Here is a 20,827-nt window from a genome sequence, read left to right as displayed (position 1 = left end):
CGACTTCAAGGGGACGAGCATGTGCGACTGATGTTTGAGATCCATGGGAGGATCATGGTGGAGCAGGTAATGGAGCTTTCCGCCGAGGTGGGACATAGTGGTCGCGGTGGTTCTGTACACTCGACTTATGTACAGGACGACCGACCTTTCACACCACCGTCCATTCATGTCGCCATTCCAGTGGATGAGGTAGAGGAGGGTGAGGAGGAGTCGAACGATGACTACGTGGCGGACAGTGATTCATCCGATGGTGGATGAGGATGAGTTTGTTCCGGAGACACCTGCCCAGACTGTGGTGCGCCATGTCCTACCTCCACTTCACCCAATTCCGGCACTATCGGCAGTGCCAAGTCACTATCACAGTCTGGATCTGGACGGCATGTATGAGAGGACTTCGTTTTCTGACACGGGTGAAGAGGATTACAACCTAGACGGTGGGGTAGAGTTTCGGGTTGGTCACAGGTTCAGAAACAGAGAGGCAGTGTTTCAGGGTGTGAAGAACTACAGTTTCGCAAGAGTACGGAGTACCGGGTGATCGAATCGGACCGATTAAAGTACCATGTGTAGTGCCGTCAAGCTGACAATAGGTGTCAATGGAACCTCCGTGTGGCGCTTCGGCAGAACCTCGGATACTGGTAAATTTAACTTTAATTGTGCTTTTCGGTACTTCTATATGATATATTAAGTAGGCTTGAGATATTCGAAATGTAATACTGTTTTGTTGTGTTCAAGGAGGTTCGGAGTGTTGGTGGAGTGCACAGTTGTGTAGCACCCACCATGTCTCAAGACCATCGTTAGTTAGACAGCAGTCTGATCTGTAGGGTTATACTGCTGTTGATTCAGTCCAACCCCTCTGTGAGTATGTCGGTTTTGCAAAGTGCGGTCCAGGCAAGCTATCACTTCAACCCATCCTACAGAAAGGTGTGGATGGCAAAGCAGAATGCAATTGCACAAATATACGGGAATTAGGAAGAGTCGTACAACAAGGTCCCCAAGCTGCTTTAGGCACTGCAGAGCTGTTTTCCTGGGACCATTTGTGACCTACGCGTCAAACCGTTCTACGACGGTCACCTCCTGGTACGCGACTGCAGTATGTTTGACAAAGTTTTTTGGGCTTTTCCGTCATGTGTCGAGGCCTTCAAGCATTGCAAGCCGTTTGTATCTGTAGATGGCACGCATCTGTATGGCAGATATAGGGTAGTCTTGCTTATTGCGGTGGCGCAAGACGGGAACAACAACATCCTGCCTATTGCTTTTGCCATTGTCGAGTCCGAGAGCACCGAGTCACGGTCGTTCTTCCTTACTAATCTGAGACGCCACATCACCCCATAAGATGGCTTGCTGGTTATCTCCGACAGATCTCAGGCCATCAAGGCTGCGCTAAGCTCCGATGATAGTGGTTGGCATCCCGCAAGAGCCTTCCATACTTACTGCATGAGACACATGACTGTAAATTTCATGACTCGGTTCAAGTCAGCCGAGATAAAGAGATACCTCATAAATGCTGCCTACAGTCCAAGAAAGGCTGGGTATGAGTGGTACATGGATGCCTTGAGAGGAGTCTCCCCGGCTATGGCGGATTGTGCGGGTCGTTTCAGAAAGGAGATTTGGCTACAATATTGCGACAGTGGGCGGCGGTTTAGTCATATGACCACAAATCTGTCAGAGTGCATCAATGCAGTGTTGAAGGGGACACAGTACTTGCCGATTTCAACCATTATGTACATCACGTACGAAAGACTGCAGAAGTTGTTTGTCACAAAGGGCAGGGAGGCGCAGTCACAATTGGCGGCTGAAAATCGCTTCTCCCAACGACTCTTGGCCGCCATTGAGAAGAACAGAGAAGGCGTTCTGAAGATGCGTGTCACTCATTGTGATAGGTGGGTCATCGTGCAACTGGAGATGTCTGTGACGCCCCGTTGTGCCGCCGAACAAAGTGACTGGTACGTCCAGGCTAGCACGGCTGAGCCCCACGAAAGTGCCTTACACTCCCCGAAGTTTCGGAGAAGAGGTAGCCAACGTATGTGAACCAGGTTGTTGGACTTGTCAGTTATCAGATACCATCTTATCAGTAACATAATATAGCACCTGACGTATTTTCGGAGGGTCTCCGGGTCGTCTGTCAGGGGCATCTGGCGGACACAATCCCGCAACCACACAAGCTTGAGCGTGAATGACTCCTTCCTCTGTGCAGCCTGCTGCGCTGCCACCGGAGGCCTCGCACTAAGCAGCTGCTCCACCAACGCCCACGTCTCCGTGTGGTACCATCTACCGAAGTCACGGAGGCACCCCAAACGGGATTACCGTGTGCGCGTAGGCCTATGTGGTACGCCACGTCCTGCAGGGTGATAGTGACCTCACCCAGAGGGAGATGAAACGTGTGCGTCTCCGGACGCCATCGCTCCACGAGTGCCGAAATCAGGAAATTGTCAAAGGTGAAGTCCCTGAGGGGCATTGTGTCGTCGAATCCCGCCTCATCCAGATACAGGACGATGGTATCCGGTGGAGGAAGGGTATGACTCACTCGTTGAGGCAGTAGAAGGCGAGGCCTCTGAAGAATAAAAAAATTCAGCCTTATAAAGAGATGATCATAAATTTTTGTTTTACTAAATTCTTACTCTTTTTTTTGGTTTAGTAATTAGACCAGCTTAACATGATACACAGCAAATTAGACGTTAAGCAAATATTTCTATCTAACTTACAACTACTTCTACTTATGTCCTTACTTCCATGTTTCTAGCCTACACATGTCCCTAAATTACATATTCCATACTAAGGAAATCCTAATTAGAACGTTATAAATACTAACAACTTAGCACAATAAAAACAGAGTTCCAAACTAATAATTATGTCATAACAACCTTGCACAAGCAAATACAGTTCTAAATTCCTCCTAGAGACCTATCCCTAAACCATTTAAGTACGTTCTTGTCACTTAAGAACTACCCTAACAATGGCCACATACTTAGATTAAACAAACAGAACACAACTAACCTTGAAGTCGGCCGCCCTGGCGTAATGCGACGTCTCATTCAGCCTGTTGATGTCTCCGTCGTTTTCCGCCTGGCGCGCCATCACCGTATCAGTCGAAAATAGGGTAGAAGAGGCTTAAAAGAGGGGAGGAAGAGGTTGACTACGTCAAATTGGGACTCGGAATAAAACTGTAAACAACTTCTACTTATAAACGCGTACAGGCCTTATCTCATTTACAGTTTACAGTGTAAACGAGATATACACATGTCATGCTAGTAGTAAACGAGATAAGAAAGAGAAATTTAAATCAGTAAATATTTTTTAAATTATATATTCTAGTAAAAATTATATTTATTTTATTTATTAAAAAAAATCCGTGGCTGTTTGCTGTATTTAAGGAAGAAAAAAAGTAACTATTCTTGACTCTCTTTCATATGCAGCTTCCTTTCCAATAAATGATTTATTGATTTTTTGGTAGAAAAATAGAATTCTTTTTGGTCTTCACTTATTTATTGATTTTTTGGATATTTTTTTTGTATTTTTTGTTTCTTCCTTTTACAGGAAAAAAAAGCAATATAAAAAAATCAATCGGTTCTTAAATTTGGATTGGTCGAGTGATCAACTCACCCTTAAATAGAGCTCAAATTCGCGATGAATTAGTCCTTGATAGCCACTATAATTAACCACCAATATAAAATACATATTAAAATACTAATATACATTAAAAATAAATTAAATCACATATATATTTATACACAAATATATTGGTGACAGATTTTAGTATACAAATAAATTAAATAAATTAAATCAAAGTGATATGCCGTTTTGTGTATGCATAAATTTAAATAAATGCACCCCACACACAAAAAAAAAAAAAAAAAAAGAGAAGATATGTTACAGACAAAAAAATTAATATGAATAAAAAAGGATCATGTCATGACCATGGTTATAGAAGGAAATTTATATGCGGTGTCACGACTCACCAGTCACCAGCATGGTGATAGAGATAAATTTACAAAAATGATTGCATTTATTTACAGAGGAAATATAAATAAAGCAGCAGTAATGAGTAATGAGAGAGGAACCTATCTCTATCTATCAATCTGAGTAGTTTTAACTGACGAGACTATAACAGTTACATCATCAAGCTTGCCGCCGGTGTATCCCACGTACCCTGCTGCCTGCGCCGCATCGCCAAAAGGACTTCTCGCAAAAGATGATCTTCCAACTTCCTGTGCTCTCATGGCCAACAATTCTGCTATTTCCTGCAGTTTATATAACCATACTTACACTTTTACATAAGCTACTTAATCATCAAAGTTAAATACTATGTTAGACAACTGCACATGAATTTTCACCTAAATGAAAGGCAGAGGTAATCAACCTGAGGTTTCAAGTTAGCTTGTAGTGACTTTGATACAACTGACGCTATTTCTTGATCATAAAGATTGTCAAAAAGACCATTACTTGCAGTTATAATCACATCACCATCATTTACATCGATCTTGTACCCCTGAAACACACATTGTGAGTTATAAGTCTCCAAAACCAAACTATATCTCACATTAGGTGACCATGAATATGAGGTAGATTACATACCTCAATGATTTCTGATGGATCTTCCCCTGTAACTATTTGTAACGGAAAACTGAACTCATGGAACATGGGAGTTGATTTCTTAAAGACGCAACCATCTCTTATTACCATAAATCCAGTGTTCCCAACATTGGCTGCATGAAAGGCCTACAGATAAATTTCTATGAATTACTCACATAGTTGAACAATATACTGCAGGAGCTTTATGTTAATTAGCGATTCGGTTAATCATTTATTTACCTGACCATCAAAATGAGCAACCAGAATAGCAGATGATCCTGACTTTTGGGTTTCAGCAGCACCACTGGTGATAACTTCTGCAGGTTTCATTGTTGAAAGGTTTTCATGATCCGACACGATATTTTTGCACTTTTCCATGAGTTCCCTGATATAATGTCCAGCATTACTACCTGCATAGTTTTCTCAGGTGCATAAGTATAGATTAAAACCAACAAGTGAGTCCACAGTCACAACTGACAGAATGGTATACCTTGAAGTGACCAATCACTAACTCCATCAGCCACACCTAGCCAATTTGAGTGAGAAATAAAATACGCATCTTCTCGACCTGTTGATGCCTGGAAATTGTTATTAGTTGGCTTATTTACCGTCCATCATTTAGGATTCAAGTTTCACAAAAAGTTAAAATCTCATGTATGATATGCACATGGTTAACTTATCCTATTAATAGGCGACCAGGCTCAATGGATTGGAACATTGTTGGTAATATTATTTCTAGATCTATGTAAATAATGCATTTGGTGGAGCTCAAATGCTTGGGCAGCCCTTAATTTTTGGGTATAACTTTCCTCAAAATTTTATTTTAACATGTAAACTTGGCATGTTTCATTCTTCTCCCCACTGATTACACACACAAGATATTAAAATCTTGAAGGTACCTTAGAGGGATGAGGCAAGCAAGCAGCACCGGAAATTAAGCAAAACTCTGTTGTGGAACTTTTTCTCCTGTTCACATGCAAGTATCCAAAACAAATGATGATGAAACCTAGAAAGTCACATCTATACTGGTTTCTACTTTCGGCTATGCGTGTGATAAGATGTCGAGCATTCACAATCGTTGTGTTTCATTTGTTACAAGTTATAACAGAAATATATCATTTTCACATATCAGTTATAACAGAAATAAATAATCCTTGCTTTGTGACAAAAATCAATAACTATCAGTTGTTTGGAGATGATCATTTTCAGCAAGAAAGGAGAAAGCTTTCAACAGAGAGAACACATTTCACTAATCACATGCTGAAGACCACAAAAAGATAGTTTCATCATTAATTTACAAAACTGAAGGGAGAATATAGTTTGCATACCCATGACTAGATGTCTCAACATAATGTGTCTCTGGTACAGTAGGAAGTGATGGGTTTTCATAATCATTTCTTCCCATACTTTCCACATCTGCTTTGTTTTCCAAATCCAGTGTTGCAACCGAGTCATGTAACTAGACACAAAATAAACACAAATCTTATATTCATATTAGAACCAGTAGCACATTAACTCATCAAAAATAGAATTATGAGGGGATGTTCTCAGCCATTAAGGTCACTAACATTAGACAGCTAAATGCACTAAAAGAAATCAAATCCAAAGCAAATGTTAATTTAGCTTTTGGAAAGAAGATGATAAAGACTAACCGTGACTGATTTTTCCATTTTACTTTCATCAAATGGCTCTTCCACAATATGGTTAGTTGTTTCTTCATCAACAGGAACTTTTTCAGATTCCGAAGATACTGGGATCAATTCACCAATATCAGAATCAACATCAGCAGTGAGGCTGATTGCTGCTTTATCTACATCAACATTATCAGAATGAACACCTGCAGCAAGGCTGTTTGCTGCTTTATCTACGTCCACAACATGGTAAGCCGTTTCTTCATCATCAACAACTTGTTCAGGCTCTAAAGAAGTGGATACTGACATCAATTCACTGATAACAGTATCAACACCAGCAGCAAGGCTCTCTTCTTCTCTATCTACATCCGTAATGTGGTGAGTTGTTTCTTTGTCATTGGCAACTTGTTCAGGCTCTAAAGAAGTGGATACTGGCATCAACTCACTAGAATTGGCATCCACATCGATGTCACCAGTCAGGTTGTTTGCTGCTTCATCTACTTCCACAATTTCGTGAGTTATTTCTTTGTTGTCAGCAACTTGTTCTTGCTCTAGCTCTAAAGAACTGGATACTGATATAGGTTCATTTATATCAGCAGCAATGCCATCAGTCGCGCTGTTTATTGCTCTATCTACACCATGACCCTTGTCAACTGTAGAGAGAGGAGCAACTTCAATGTTAGGCTTCTACCTGACAAAGAGAACAATAACTATTAAAAACTTCAACGGATAATGTTGATTAAGAAGACACCTAATAAGCCATGACATCACCTTCTTTCACTTCTTCAACTTCACCAGAAGCATGACTATTCAGACCAGGGATGATATCTGACTCAGGGGTAACTGTAGAAACTACTTCTTTCTGATTGTCAGTTTCAGAATCTTCCTCAGACAAGCTTGGCACATCATTACCCTCAGCAGCAACATCTTTACTTGAAATTCCATGCTGAACATCCTCTCCTGAATCCAACATCAAATTCCCATCAATTTCATTTTCGTCACTGATCACAGCTGCCTTAGAGACATTATAAAGCACGTTACTCTCCTCTTCATTTACGGGAAGCTGAAGATTTCGATTAGCAAGACTAACTACTACAGTTGAAGAAGATTCAATTTCCTCCACTAGATTATGATCAACCTCAGTGTTTAATTTTTCAACACCTTCACTCAACAAAGCTGGACCAGCTTCACCAACTTTCTCAACAGCTTCCCTGGCTAGTTTTTCTTGCTCCAACTCAGCCATCCTTTTTCTAACCTCACTAGCATTGGCAAATTGGAACACAACACTACCATCGGAACACTCTGCCATAATAACAATAAGCTCAAGTATAATGCACAATTCAGAAAGCTCAATAAAAAATAAAGAACCAAAGGGGAAAAAATCCAAGTAAACAAAACGAAAAATTGACATAAACCCATGTAACGAAAAGGGAAAAAGTTAATATCTTGAGAGATACGGCAACCATACCAGTTGAAGAGAGAATGTCAACTTCTTCAGGAACAGAGTTTGAAGAAGAGCTTGAGGTTGAAGTGGAATTGGCAAGCACATGGGTATGGTGGATAACTCTGAGAGATCGTTTGGGAAGTGGAATTGGAGCTGAAATTCGAAGCCTTTCCGAAGATTTTTGGGGAAGATTGCAGCTTGGAACCACGAGGCACTGGAAGCTTCTGGAGAAGAGATCAGCCATTTCATCAAATATTTTTTTTCTGCTTTTTTTTGTTTCGTTTAAAAAGAATATTGTAACATAATTTTTTCAGCTTAAGGCATTATTTGGAGACTGTGAGGGTGAAGATTGAAGATGATGGTTGAGGAAATGAAGGACATGTGGATAATAAACAAAGCAAATAAGCTGGTGAACATTCTGAACCATAAACTAATCCAGAATATGATAATGATGTACATTTATTGCCGTCAGAAAAAAACCTCATTAAATTGGGGAAGAGCAACAAAGATGATAAAGTATCAAATTAGTCATATAATCATTGGTAGGTTGTACATTTGATTTTTTTTTTTTGGGAGACTGGTTGTAGATTTAATTTAATTTAATTTTTTCCTAGTGGCATATAATACATAAGCTTTTGAATTGAATAAAACGGGTTGAAAATTCCTTGGTTTTATTCCAAAATTAATTAATTTATGTGTATGAAAAAAGTAAGATAAATTTTCAATCAAACTTCAATTTCACTATTTCGAGACATTAGTCTATTTATCAATTATAAAACCACTCATCTTAAAAATTTATTAATGATCGAATTCTATATTTTTTAGACATTAAAATTTTAATATTATATCATAAAATTACTTATACCAAAAAACTTAAATTAATAGAAAAAAACAACATTAATAATTATATTTTTAACATTATTATTTATCAATTCAAAAAAATATCACCAAATTTCAGAATATTATAAAATATGACAAATTACAGATTGTGATATTTTTTATAGTTAAAATAATCTTTAATGTTTAAGATAAACTCTAATTTAATTTCTAATGTTTTAAACGTTTTATTTTTATTTTAAAAAATTTTAAATAGGTTTAATATTGCCTTAATGTTAAATTTGATATAAATAATTAATAGAACAAAATAACCAAAATCTTTCATGTATTAGAGAAATATAACAAAAAAATTTTTTTAATATTTTTTCTCCTTAATTTTTTTTTTCATACAAAATTCAAAATCTTAGCAATTAAATATCAACACTCCAAAATTAAAAAAAAAAACTTTTATATTAGTGATTGTTGATGAATCAATTTTACTTACATACTGAAATTAAACGTCATTGACTATTAAATATATGAATTATTTATATCAAATTTAATAATTAAATAATAATAAACTCTCTTGAATTTTTTTTAAAATTGAAATAAATTGTTTAAAATTGTTTAAAACAGAAATTAGATATTTAAAATATTAAAAATTAAATTAAAATTTGACTTAAATGTAAGAGATCAAAATATTTTTTTTATATTATTTGATCATATTTGATTTCTTATTATTATTGTTGATGATTATAGAAATTCGTGTAAGATCGCACAAACATATGACTAAAAATAAGACCGCATGCACATAACTAAAAATAATAAATTCGATAAAAAAAATTTTCATATGACTAAAAAGGCTCATTTTTTTTTAGGGTAAATCACAGTAATAAATTAAGGGAAGTAAAATTTTACACAAATCTGCCAAACCAAAATTTGCTTCATGAATCTACCAATACATATTTATATGTAGTTCGAACTAGCCTGGTTCGAACTTCATTTCTACATAATTCGAACCAGTTTGGTTCGAATTATACACAAACACACGCACACACTAATTCAAACCAGTTTGGTTCGAATTATACAGAAACACACGCACACACTAATTCGAACCAGCTTGGTTCGAATTATACACTTATTAAAAAAATTAATAATTTAAAAATTAAAAAAATATATATTTTATTTTATACATTAAAAAAAACTAACAAAATATTTAATCACGAGACTTCTTTGAAATATTAATGAGCTATCAATTCGAATTCCATACAATACTCTTTTGTCCATTTTTAATAGCTCATGAATATTTTTTAATAAATTTTTTTAATAAATTTATTTAAATTATACTACAAAAAATATTTAATTCTATGCAAAACAATTTTAAAAAAATGGCTTAAAAAATGTTAAGAGTACTATAAAAATTTGTAACGTTCTAATGACTTAGGACATTAAAAAAATACTCTACATAGTCAATACTAATTTAGAAATTAAAGAAAAAATATTTTTATAATGTATTTACCTAAATTACTAAAATATTACAAACTTTTATAGTACTCATAACATCTTTTAAGCCATTTTTTAAAATTATTTTGTATAGAATAAAATATTTTTTAATTGTTTTATATGGAATAAAATATTTTCTTTTATTTCTAAATTATTATTGACTATGTAGAGTATTTTATTTAAAATTTGAGTACATGTATGTATTTACCTAAGTTATTAGAACGTTACAAATTTTTATAGGACTCCTAACATTTTTTAAGCCATTTTTTTAAAATTATTTTGCATAGGATGAAATATTTTTTGTAGTATAATTTAAATAAATTTATTAAAAAATTTATTAAAAAATATTCATGAGTTATTAAAAATGGACAAAAGAATATTGTATGAAATTCGAATCGATAGCTTATTAATATTTTAAAGAAGTCTCGTAATTAAATATTTTGTTAGCTTTTTTTTTAATAAGTGTATAATTCGAACCAAACTGGTTCAAATTAGTGTGTGCGTGTGTTTGTGTATAATTCGAACCCTGGTTCGAATTATGTAGAAATGGAGTTCGAATCAGGCTGGTTCGAACTACATATAAATGTGCATTGGTGGATTTATGAACCAGATTTTGATTTAGCAAATTTGTGTAAAATTTTACTTCCTTTGGCTTATTTGAGTTTTTTACCCTTTTTTTGATATTATAAATTTGTGTGTGATATACAATGATATTTTAGTAGTATTATGTTTTACTCTGGCACTCTGTTATGAGTCTGTTTCAATTTCTTGAAAGGAACAAAAAGTCATAGGCGTTTTGTGGGTGAGTGAAAATTTTTTAATAAAAAGAAAAAATAAAACGGCGTCGACGGATTGTATTAATTTTTTTTTTTAATTTCACTATGTACAAAACGTCAACGACGTATTGTATGTCTATTATTTTTTAAATTGACACAAAAGAAAACGTCAGTGACGTTTTACTTGAAGACATATTTTTAAAATAATAGATAAAAAAACGGCAATAATATTTTTTTATAACTATCAAAAATTCCCATAATGGCGTCAAACACAAATTTTTGGTCATTTTAATGGATTACACTAATTTTGGCACAATATTAAAAATAAAAAACCTACTAAAAACAGGTTAATAGAAGAATAACTAGCAATGCATTTAGTTTTGGTCATTTAAAAGATTACTTGGTCATTTAATTACTTAGACTGTGTTTGATAAAATTTTTATTTTTTAAAAGTATTTTATAAAAATTAATTTTTAAAGAATAGCTTCTAAAAGTTATATTATTTATATTTGATAAATAAATTAAATTAAAAATAATTTTTAATAAACACAAATAATAATAAATTATATTTAATAAAATAATTTTTAAAATTTAAAAATATTATAATAAATATTAATATAAAAAATTAAATTTAAATATTAATTAATATACGATGTTATATTAAATTTTTTAATTTTAATAAGTATAAACTAATTTAAAAAAAAAATTAATATTTTTAAAAGTACATCTAATTTTTAAAAACTGTAAACATAAATATATAAAATTTTTAAATTTATCAAATATAAAATACGTAAAATTTTTAAATTTATCAAATATAAAATAAAATACTTATGCTTTTAAAAAATACAAATACCTTTTTAAAATATTTTACCAAACTAAATCTTAATATTATTCTTCATGAACTTGGGTCAAAAGAACTTCAAATGAAGGGCATTATTCCCATTTTCTGAGGCATGAAAGAATCACATATTTACGCTCCCTTACTTATCTCACTTCATTAAATTGGTCTTGTTGGGATCTAATGATCTTCCAAAATACTATGGACATCAGCATAAGATAAGGAAAGACACAAACAAAGTTAGATGAAATAGGTGGAGCGGTGTGTGGTCCCAATGTCCACGTGGTTGGAATCAACATGGGATGAGGATGAAGATCTAGTTCTCATTGGTCCGTAATCTATCCACGATACCCTCAAAGATTTCTTCCACAGATTTCATAGTCCTACTTGGCCTTCTATGAAAGCACCCTTAGATTTTCTCCCACTTCACATCATCCATTCACACATTAAATCACTTCCAAGTCTGCATTCCCGTTCCTAACAAAACCTTGAAACCAGCCTCAGTGTGCTCTTCTCCCTTGTCTCGATGGCAGCTGCAACATCTGGTGCTGTGTTAAACGGTTTGGGATCTTCTTTCCTTTGTGGAGGAAAGAGGAGCCAGACACTACTTGCTAATGCTATTGCAGGCAAAGCTGGTGCTTCTGTTAGTCCTAAAAGATATGTTGTAGCTGCTGCTGCTGCACCAAAGAAATCATGGGTCCCTGGTGTTAGAGGTGGTGGAAACTTCATTGACCCTGAATGGCTTGACGGCTCGTGAGTTCCCTCATCTACTTACTTTTTCCCTCTCCTTTTACTCTCCTCTCATCTTCAGTTCAGAATGTGTCATGAACCGATTCTTCTAAAGCTTAAATTGTTTGGTAGACTTTTTAATTACAGACACTAAACTTTAGAGATTTAGTTATAGAGACTTTGTTACTATATTATAAACCATTTATTCCAAAAGCTTGAACCACAAATTAAATGAGCATGATTGGTTCTACATCTAATAGAATGTTTCAATTGCAGGCTACCTGGTGACTATGGTTTTGACCCACTAGGCCTAGGGAAGGACCCAGCATTCCTGAAATGGTACAGAGAAGCTGAACTCATTCATGGAAGGTGGGCAATGGCTGCAGTTGTGGGAATCTTTGTTGGCCAGGCATGGAGCGGAGTTCCATGGTTTGAGGCTGGAGCTGACCCCAATGCAATTGCTCCTTTCTCCTTTGGTTCACTACTGGGCACTCAGTTGCTTCTCATGGGTTGGGTTGAGAGCAAGAGATGGGTGGACTTCTTCAACCCTGATTCACAGTCAGTGGAATGGGCCACTCCATGGTCAAGAACAGCGGAGAACTTTGCCAATGCCACCGGTGATCAAGGCTACCCTGGTGGCAAATTCTTTGACCCTTTGGGACTTGCTGGCACCATCAAGGATGGCGTTTACATTCCAGACAGAGAGAAGCTTGAAAGGCTAAAATTGGCTGAAATTAAGCATGCAAGGATTGCCATGTTGGCTATGCTGATTTTCTACTTTGAGGCTGGTCAAGGGAAGACTCCCCTTGGTGCTCTTGGCTTGTAAACTTGGAACAATTCATGTAGATAGTTGAATTGAGAAGCTAGATTGATGTTGAACATGAACCTTTGCCTTGTGTAGAGCCAATGTGCTCCCTCACAACAAATTCAAATCATATCATATGCTTTTAATATTAGATGATTCCCCATGTGTATGATTTGAAATGTAGCAATTGCATAAAGACTAGCATTTTACTCTCTATACCAAATCTGTTGTGGTGAAAGATACGAGCTTGCTCATCTCTCTGCGGGTCCAAGTTGCAAAGATTGTTTGGAACTTTGGATTGCCATGAAAGTAAATGGGGAAAATATGAAACAATGCAACAAATTTGAATAAGAGAACATAACGTTACATGCTGCTATCTTCAGCTGCTCATGAATCACAGAAAACAAAACATAATCATAAGAACAAGATATTGAGATAGATTTCATGGAAAATACATAAATAGGCGTTCATAAAGTTCTGCATTCAAACGCAGAAGCATTTAATCAAAATTCAAAAGACACGCAGCAAAATCAACTCTATTCTAGTTGGAAGGGATATGTCTAACTATTCACTCCCTCCCGAGCCAGTAGCCATCAAGAACTCACCCTCACACACAACTTCGCCTCCAACATATGCCTTCCCTTCCATCTTTGCTATTCCAAATCGCTTTTGCAACTTAATAAGTGTCATTCTCATGACTAAGGTGTCTCCTGCAATCACAGGCTTACGAAATCGCACTTTGTCTATTCCGGCAAAGAAGAAGTTTTCACGAGAGCCTCCCACATCAGGTTGCAACATGACCAAACCACCAACTTGTGCCATTGCCTGCAGCAAAAGATCTCTCACATTTATCTCCAACTTTAAAAGCAGAGTATAAAAGAAAGCATACAAGATTTGCTCTTCCTTTTCTTTTTGGTACACCTCTTCATACAATTTAGTTCCCAGCCATCAAACCAATAATTAGAAGAGATGTTGCTCAAGATTCAAATGTAGAAATTTAGTCCTTGAATAGTCATGTAGAAATTTAGAAATGCTTTTGCACAAGAAGCTTCTTCTGAAACTTAGCAGATAACTCTAAGTCACAAACACCAGATGCCTCTCTTATCACATTCTCTACTCTCAAGGACCTTCAGAAGTGGGAACCTCAGTGGAAGAGCACATACCATGACTGAAAAAGTAAGATAACCACTCCAACAAAAATAAGGAAAAATGAAATACCAAAGACACTGCACATTCACAAAGGGGTCTGCTACTTCTACTTCCTCCCTACTCGACCTAAAATTTATCTTATTGCATTATTGGCCATGCAAGCAAGAGTGTATTTACTCTTCATAAGCATCTAAAACTAATTCAACTCCTAAATCTTTGATTTTTCACTTGTTTAGGGTTTAATGTAACGCTAGATGCAATTATAATAAAGTATAAGGAAATAAAATTGCACCCTTGCTAACAACTATAGCTTTTGGTCTAGTAACAAGCGTTTGATCCATCAATGTGTAGGCAAATCAGGAGGTTGTTCTCATTTATTGGTACTGTTGCAGCCCATATAGGCATATACGTGACTCTATTGCAGCAAATATCTGGTGAAAACACCACACCAGCATACATCAATAGAAGAGAGCATTTTTGAGAACCAAGATGCTTAGGCAAATGAAGTTCCAAGTAAAACCAGCAAGTCACTGTAGAGTAGCTAAAAGAGGTTCTTGTAACAGACTGGTATTTCCAATTTTTTTTTCAAATGAGATAAAGATGAGGCCTAATATTCATAAACCCTGGTTACCCTACACATTTACTCCTCCTATGCTTCAAAGAAAATATGGAATAGGTTTCACAATAAAAGTAAGTGCGAAGAATAGAGTGTACAGTTTAGTTACCTCAACCATTAGAACACCAGGCATGATTGGCCTTTCGGGAAAGTGGCCGGGGAAGAAGTTGTCATTGATGGTTACATTCTTGATGGCAACTGCAGACTTTCCAGGGTTGTACTCAATCACTCTATCTACTAGAAGAAAAGGAAACCTGAACTTCCCACATCCCACCATACCATTGCAGACAGTTAGTTAGTTATAATATAAACAAGAAGAGAAACAAAGAAACAAACATCACAAGGAATAAAGTATGAAACACAATTTCAGAAAGGAACATGTGACCTTAAGGTTACCAATAAAGGAAATTTTTATAGAAAGCATACAAATTCAAACTTTCAATGCATTTGTTTTACATTTATCAAGTAAAAGGTTCAAAAACTTGTACTTGTCAAAGTTAGATAAACCCTAATCCCAAATATTAAAAAGAAGTTTAGGGAGAGGTAGGTAGCGTACCTGTGGGGCAAAATCTCACGAATCTGGTTGATGTCCATGACGGTTGGGAATGCGGGATACCCTGCGAGAAGGGGGGGAAGAGTGAGAAGAAAGGGAAGATGAATATGAATAATGAAATAGAGAAGGGAAGCATACTTAATTCAATGGGGGTAGCATCATGATTAGGAGCAGCATCGGAATCAGAGGAACAAAGCGCTATGAAGGGTTTAGATCTGGGGTTAGGGAATTTTACAAGTGAGGTTTTGGGTTTCGAGGAAACAGATTGAGAAGGAGGAGAAACGGGAGAGAGGACTGCATTGGAGAGAGCAGAGGCTGCCATTGGAGTCGGAATTGAAGGAATGCCACTCTCTCACTCACTCTCTCTCAGAGACTCAGGCGACATAACCATTCACCAATCCTGCAGCAACTCAACAGTAATGCAGCCCAGGCCCAATTGACTCCATTCCGGCCCAGATGTTTTTTTATGAAAATTTAAAAAAAGTCTTGTTAGAGAGCTAATGGAATATTTGTACAATGTGTACAATGAGCTATATGAGTTACAAAACCATTCATCCCAAAAGAATAAGCTGATTTTGGATTGACTTTTAAATCTAGAGCTCTAATATCATGTCATGATACCACTCATCCTAAAAGTTTATGCTAATAAAAAAAAGTAATACTAATAATTATATTTCTAATACTCCCTAAACCTTCATTGTATACATTATACAAATATTCCATTGGTCCTGTACTTTTCCAAAACTTGGAATGAAGTCAGGTAATTTATTCTTTTCATTGTTTTATGTACAATGTACTTATGTTTTATTTAAATATCTCTGTTTTGCATTCTATTTAAATTAATATTAACTAATTCTCAATTTTTCACAAAAGATATTAACTACTAATATTCTTCTATAAAAAAATTTATTTTTATATTCATTTAAGTAATTTAGCGAGCAAAACACTGATAGGTAATTTTATTTTTATATTCATTTTTAGCCTCTCAACAATTATTTTAAGGAGTACTATGGAGCTAACAAATTTTATGATTTGTAGTCATTAATTAATTATTATTAATATTTTTAATGGTGTGAGATTACATTTAAAAATATATTCTTCTATAAAAAATTTTATTTTTATATTTATTTAAATAATTCAGACAGCAAAACACTGATTTATGCACGTTTATCTCATTTTTAGTCTCTCAACAATTATTTTGAGGAATGCTAGAGAATTAGTAAATTTTGTGATTTGTATTCATTAATTAATTATTATTAATATTTTTAATGATATGAGATTACATCTAATAGTATAAAATTATTCACTTTTGTTTTTGTTGATTAAGTACTAATCACATTTTAATAAAAATACTAATCCCTAGTAGAAATGTTAGAATCTATCTAATATATAAAAGTTAAGTAGTTCAGTAAACGAAGCTTCACAGTATTGCCTCCAAAACTAAACTCTCTCCAGACCGACACGTCGCAGGAAAAAAAGTCTTCCCTCCAGTGCGACGAAGCGGGAATTTTCCCGCACAAATCTATTCTCCAAATCAAATTGCTCTCTTCCGTTTTACTTTTAGCGACTGAAAATTAAAAACCTAAAAAAAATTAAGAAACTTAATCTTTGTCATCATGTCACCATCTCCACCACCCCCACATCATCTGATCCTTCTCTTCCTCCTCACTTATTCTACTCTTCCTTCCAGCAACCAGTAGGTTGAGATTGTAGCTAAAGATTTGGACTTTATCTTAAACATCAGAGTAAATGGGAAGGGAGATTTCGAAAGTCCAAAGAAGTAGAGCCGACCCAGAGATGGAGGAAGCAGGATGGGGAAGAACAAGGATATTCAAGAACGTGCCACCGCAGCAATAAACAGAGATTGGAGAAGTGGCTATCGGAAAAGTGGAATGGCGTTGGTATCTGCTGCATGTCATGCGCTTGAAAGCATGAAAAGATTCTTCCATACTTCTTCTTCTTCCTCCAAATGCATACTATTTCAACTGTTATTCCAAGGTGGGATTAACACTATTAGGCTTTAGGTTTCAATATTTGAATTCTTTTCTTTTGCTGACTTTTTCAAGTATTCAACTTTTTTTGTTTTGTTTTTGTTTTGCAGTTTAGGGTTTCAGACATATTTAAATGAGTTGCAACTTAAAGTGTTGTCGGAAATAGTTCTATAATTCACGGGTAAGTATATAATTCTTGCAGAACTCAAGCACCTCCATCATTACATCAAATTCCTTCAAGTTCTTTCTTTCTTTCTTTTTTGGATAGAAAAGAAATCAGTAATTGTTGATATATGATATAAGAAGAATGTTGAAATTGATTATAAGATCTACTAATTATTGTCTCAGTTAGAAGTTCACGTGGTTTTTATTCTTATTAATTATTATGATATTGGTATGGCTTAAATTTCAGATTGCCTCAAAACATAAAAAGTACATATATAGTTGAACTTTTTAACGAAGGAATCCTTGGTTTCATTGTTAAAGATTGTTCATGAAGTAAGGTTGGATTTGTTGTTTGTGGTATCATTTGGATCCTTTAAATATGAGTTTGTAACAATTTATTAAGTCATCTTTATGTTATCCCAATTTGAAACATTTTTATATAGTTGTGGTTGTTTGGAATATTGGGTAATCACTAAAAGTACTGTAGTATCTGTGAAAATATATGACTAACGTAATTAGCAACTAAATTGTTTGAATATTTACTTGCCTAACATTATATATTGTTACTTTTAAAATGGAGCTTCGACTGATAGTAAGCTAGAGGTCTTCAGTTATCAGTCTTCATTCAATGAATTGAAGCACCATATATTTTTTGAGTACATCTATTTTTTTTGTTTAATCAAAATGGTTAACTTAATTGTGCAAATAGAAAAGTTTACTATTTCAATATTACTTAACAAAAGCCTTAAACCTGAGCAATTCATACTACCTGTACTCTTTTGTTTTTCTATAAACATAATTCAGGGGTTTTGTTTTATGTTTCCAATTTACAGGTGATGATGAATTCGATGAATTTTACTTCCAAAAGAAGTACATTGAAGGTAATTTTCCATTATAAATAAATAATAAAATTGGATCTTCTAAGTTTCTCCCTCTTTTTAAAGAGGAGATAGTAATGTCTCTCTCTTAAGAAATTATGCTTTCTCTATGTTAGGAAGATGCAAAAGGATTCAGATTCAGATCCACAGTAAACGAAGCTCCACAGTATTCCCTTCAGGTTCGATCGTTACATCAAATTTTTTTGGTGACTGAAATAAACTAAACAAAGAAAAATAAAACTAACAAAACAAGGAACTGCTTAAATAGAGGGACAGTCCCGTTTAAGACTACTCTTAAACTCCTCCCAAGGTGAAAGAAGCTCCACATGTGAAAGTTGTAACTTCATCGCCATCTTTGCCATAGTATCTGCTACCGTGTTTGCATCTCTCATAATCAAACGAAAGTTAACACGCCAATTCCAATGCATGATATCTCTTATTTTGAGCACCAATGGATCAATAAACCCAAAACCATCTTGAGTAACAAGATTAAATGCTTCCACACAATCCGTCTCACAAATAACATCTCGTTGACCCACATCCCAAGCTAAGAGATATCCTCTCCAAATGGCAAACAATTCTCCTTGAAGAATACTATTACTCTCAATCATTTCCAAACACCCCCTTTGCCAACTCTTATGACAATCTCTAATAACACAAGCAAAACCAACACTATCACCCGAACCAAAATAACTAGCATCACAATTAATCTTAAAAGTACCAATGGATGGGGGATTCCAAAAACCATTTAGAGTAGAGGGAAGGGACATACATTGTAATTCAAAAATATTCCTAAGCTCATTTTCTGAAGTTAATGTCAGACAAATCACTTTTTCCGGAGGCCAAGTTTCATGAGGATTAAAGATTTCATTATTCCTTGCTCGCCATATCCACCAAAGTCCCGAAAAGAACTTGAACAGATGCTCTCTGCTATGATACAAGAACCAGTTCTTCAAATCCAAAGGATGACAAGAAATATCCAACCTATGCCAGACAAGCTGAGCTTTTGGACAATCCCAAATACAATGTAAAACCGATTCCTGGCTAGAAAGACATCTTGGACACCTATCTGATGACGACATCCCTCTTCTAAAGCGAAAACTTGCAGTAGGAAGAGCCTCCTTAAGACACAACCAAGCCAAAAACTCATGCTTTTCTGGAACAAGCTGACGCCAAAGCCATAGCCAATTCTTCCGCTCCTCCCAACCAAATAGCTGCTTACACAACCACAAGTAACCATTGCGTGAGTCATAGACTTTGGCAGCAGACCCACACCAATACCAACCCACTTCCAGACCTGCTTGTTCATCTGGATTGTAAGAGAGAATATTACCTTTCAGATCTTGAGATAAAGGAGAATAAAGAGTATCCAAATGCCATCTACCAACCGACCAAATATCCTGTGTCTGGAGATTCGAATCAGAAATGTGAACATAATCCATCTCATTAGATAACCGTCCTTCTCTCCTCCAGCTAGAAAACCAAAAATTCTGGTTCAAATCTCCAATACACCAAGCAAACCCATCCTTCAACACTTCCCAAGCCTTGCAAAGACACCTCCAAATGGGAGAGTCCTTGTTCTTAGGATAACTAAAACAGTCATATAGAGATAATTGGTATTTGGCATCCAACAATTGGACCCATAGCTTGTTTGGCTACTGGAAAAAAGTCCAAACTAGCTTCCCAAGAAGAGCAATATTTACACAATAAGGATCTCTAATCCCCAAACCTCCATATTTTTTTGGAGTAACCAGTACCTTCCAACTAACAAGATTCAATCCTCTTCCATCAGCTTGTCCTTTCCAAAGAAAATTTCTCATCATAGACTCCAATTTACTAATGATTCCTTTGGGAAAAATAGAGACCTGCATCTGGTACGTGGGAATAGCAGCTGCAATAGAATTAACCAAGCAGAGTCTACCAGCCCGATTGAGTAAACTCCATTTCCAGCTTGCTAGCCTACTCCGAATCTTATCTAGGACACCATTGAAAGCTAAACGAGTCACCCTAGAATGGCTAAGGGTAACTCCAAGATACATGCCCAAGTCCTGGACAAATCTGATAGAGGATACCGCAGTGAAAACCTCTTTCCTTGTTGCAGAGACATTCTTGGAGCAAAGCGCTTTAGACTTCTCCACATTAATCTTCATCCCAGATGCTTTGCAAAAAGTCTCTAAAACCAACATCACATTTTGCACTTGTCTCTTTGTAGCTTTACAGAATAGAAGCAAGTCATCTGCAAACATTAAGTGGGATATTCTTGGTCCCCCTCTAGAAATAGCAACCGGCTCCCACAAGCCCAAATCAACCTGATGACTAATAAAGTATGCCAATCGCTCCATACACAACACAAAAAGATAGGGT

General features: G+C 35.5%; 3 protein-coding genes across 4 annotated transcripts; 1 reads left to right on the top strand and 2 right to left on the bottom strand.

Annotated features, from left to right (window-relative positions):
• Positions 1–3,867: 3,867 nt before the first annotated feature.
• On the bottom strand, positions 3,868–8,264 carry LOC107622375 (Protein phosphatase 2C family protein). 2 transcript variants are annotated; one of them, XM_016324245.3, is made up of 10 exons: positions 7,669–8,264; positions 6,972–7,502; positions 6,222–6,853; positions 5,898–6,028; positions 5,469–5,535; positions 5,060–5,147; positions 4,810–4,979; positions 4,573–4,716; positions 4,358–4,486; positions 3,868–4,238 (listed from the first exon to the last, which is right to left on the bottom strand). In XM_016324245.3, exons 1-10 carry the CDS (start codon positions 7,886–7,888, stop codon positions 4,065–4,067), a joined length of 2,286 nt encoding a protein of 761 aa, XP_016179731.1. In that variant the 5' UTR covers positions 7,889–8,264; the 3' UTR covers positions 3,868–4,064. The 2 variants fall into 2 exon arrangements, with proteins under 2 accessions (XP_016179731.1, XP_016179732.1); XM_016324246.3 differs by having other exon boundaries at positions 4,332–4,486; positions 7,669–8,127.
• Positions 8,265–11,692: 3,428 nt separating this feature from the next.
• On the top strand, positions 11,693–13,262 carry LHCB6 (light harvesting complex photosystem II subunit 6). Its single transcript, XM_016324247.2, has 2 exons — positions 11,693–12,330; positions 12,583–13,262. The coding sequence occupies exons 1-2, from the start codon at positions 12,104–12,106 to the stop codon at positions 13,130–13,132; spliced, it is 777 nt and encodes a 258-aa protein (XP_016179733.1). The 5' UTR covers positions 11,693–12,103; the 3' UTR covers positions 13,133–13,262.
• Positions 13,263–13,522: 260 nt separating this feature from the next.
• LOC107622377 (uncharacterized) lies at positions 13,523–15,833 on the bottom strand. The gene is made up of 4 exons (XM_016324248.3): positions 15,568–15,833; positions 15,433–15,493; positions 14,986–15,130; positions 13,523–13,936 (listed from the first exon to the last, which is right to left on the bottom strand). The coding sequence occupies exons 1-4, from the start codon at positions 15,749–15,751 to the stop codon at positions 13,676–13,678; spliced, it is 651 nt and encodes a 216-aa protein (XP_016179734.1). The 5' UTR covers positions 15,752–15,833; the 3' UTR covers positions 13,523–13,675.
• Positions 15,834–20,827: the final 4,994 nt, after the last annotated feature.

This window comes from Arachis ipaensis, chromosome B10 (genome assembly GCF_059453495.1).
Source record: "Arachis ipaensis isolate K30076 ecotype BB chromosome B10, ASM5945349v1, whole genome shotgun sequence".
Taxonomy (NCBI): domain Eukaryota; kingdom Viridiplantae; phylum Streptophyta; class Magnoliopsida; order Fabales; family Fabaceae; genus Arachis; species Arachis ipaensis.
This window is presented reverse-complemented; position numbering and strand designations above follow the sequence as displayed.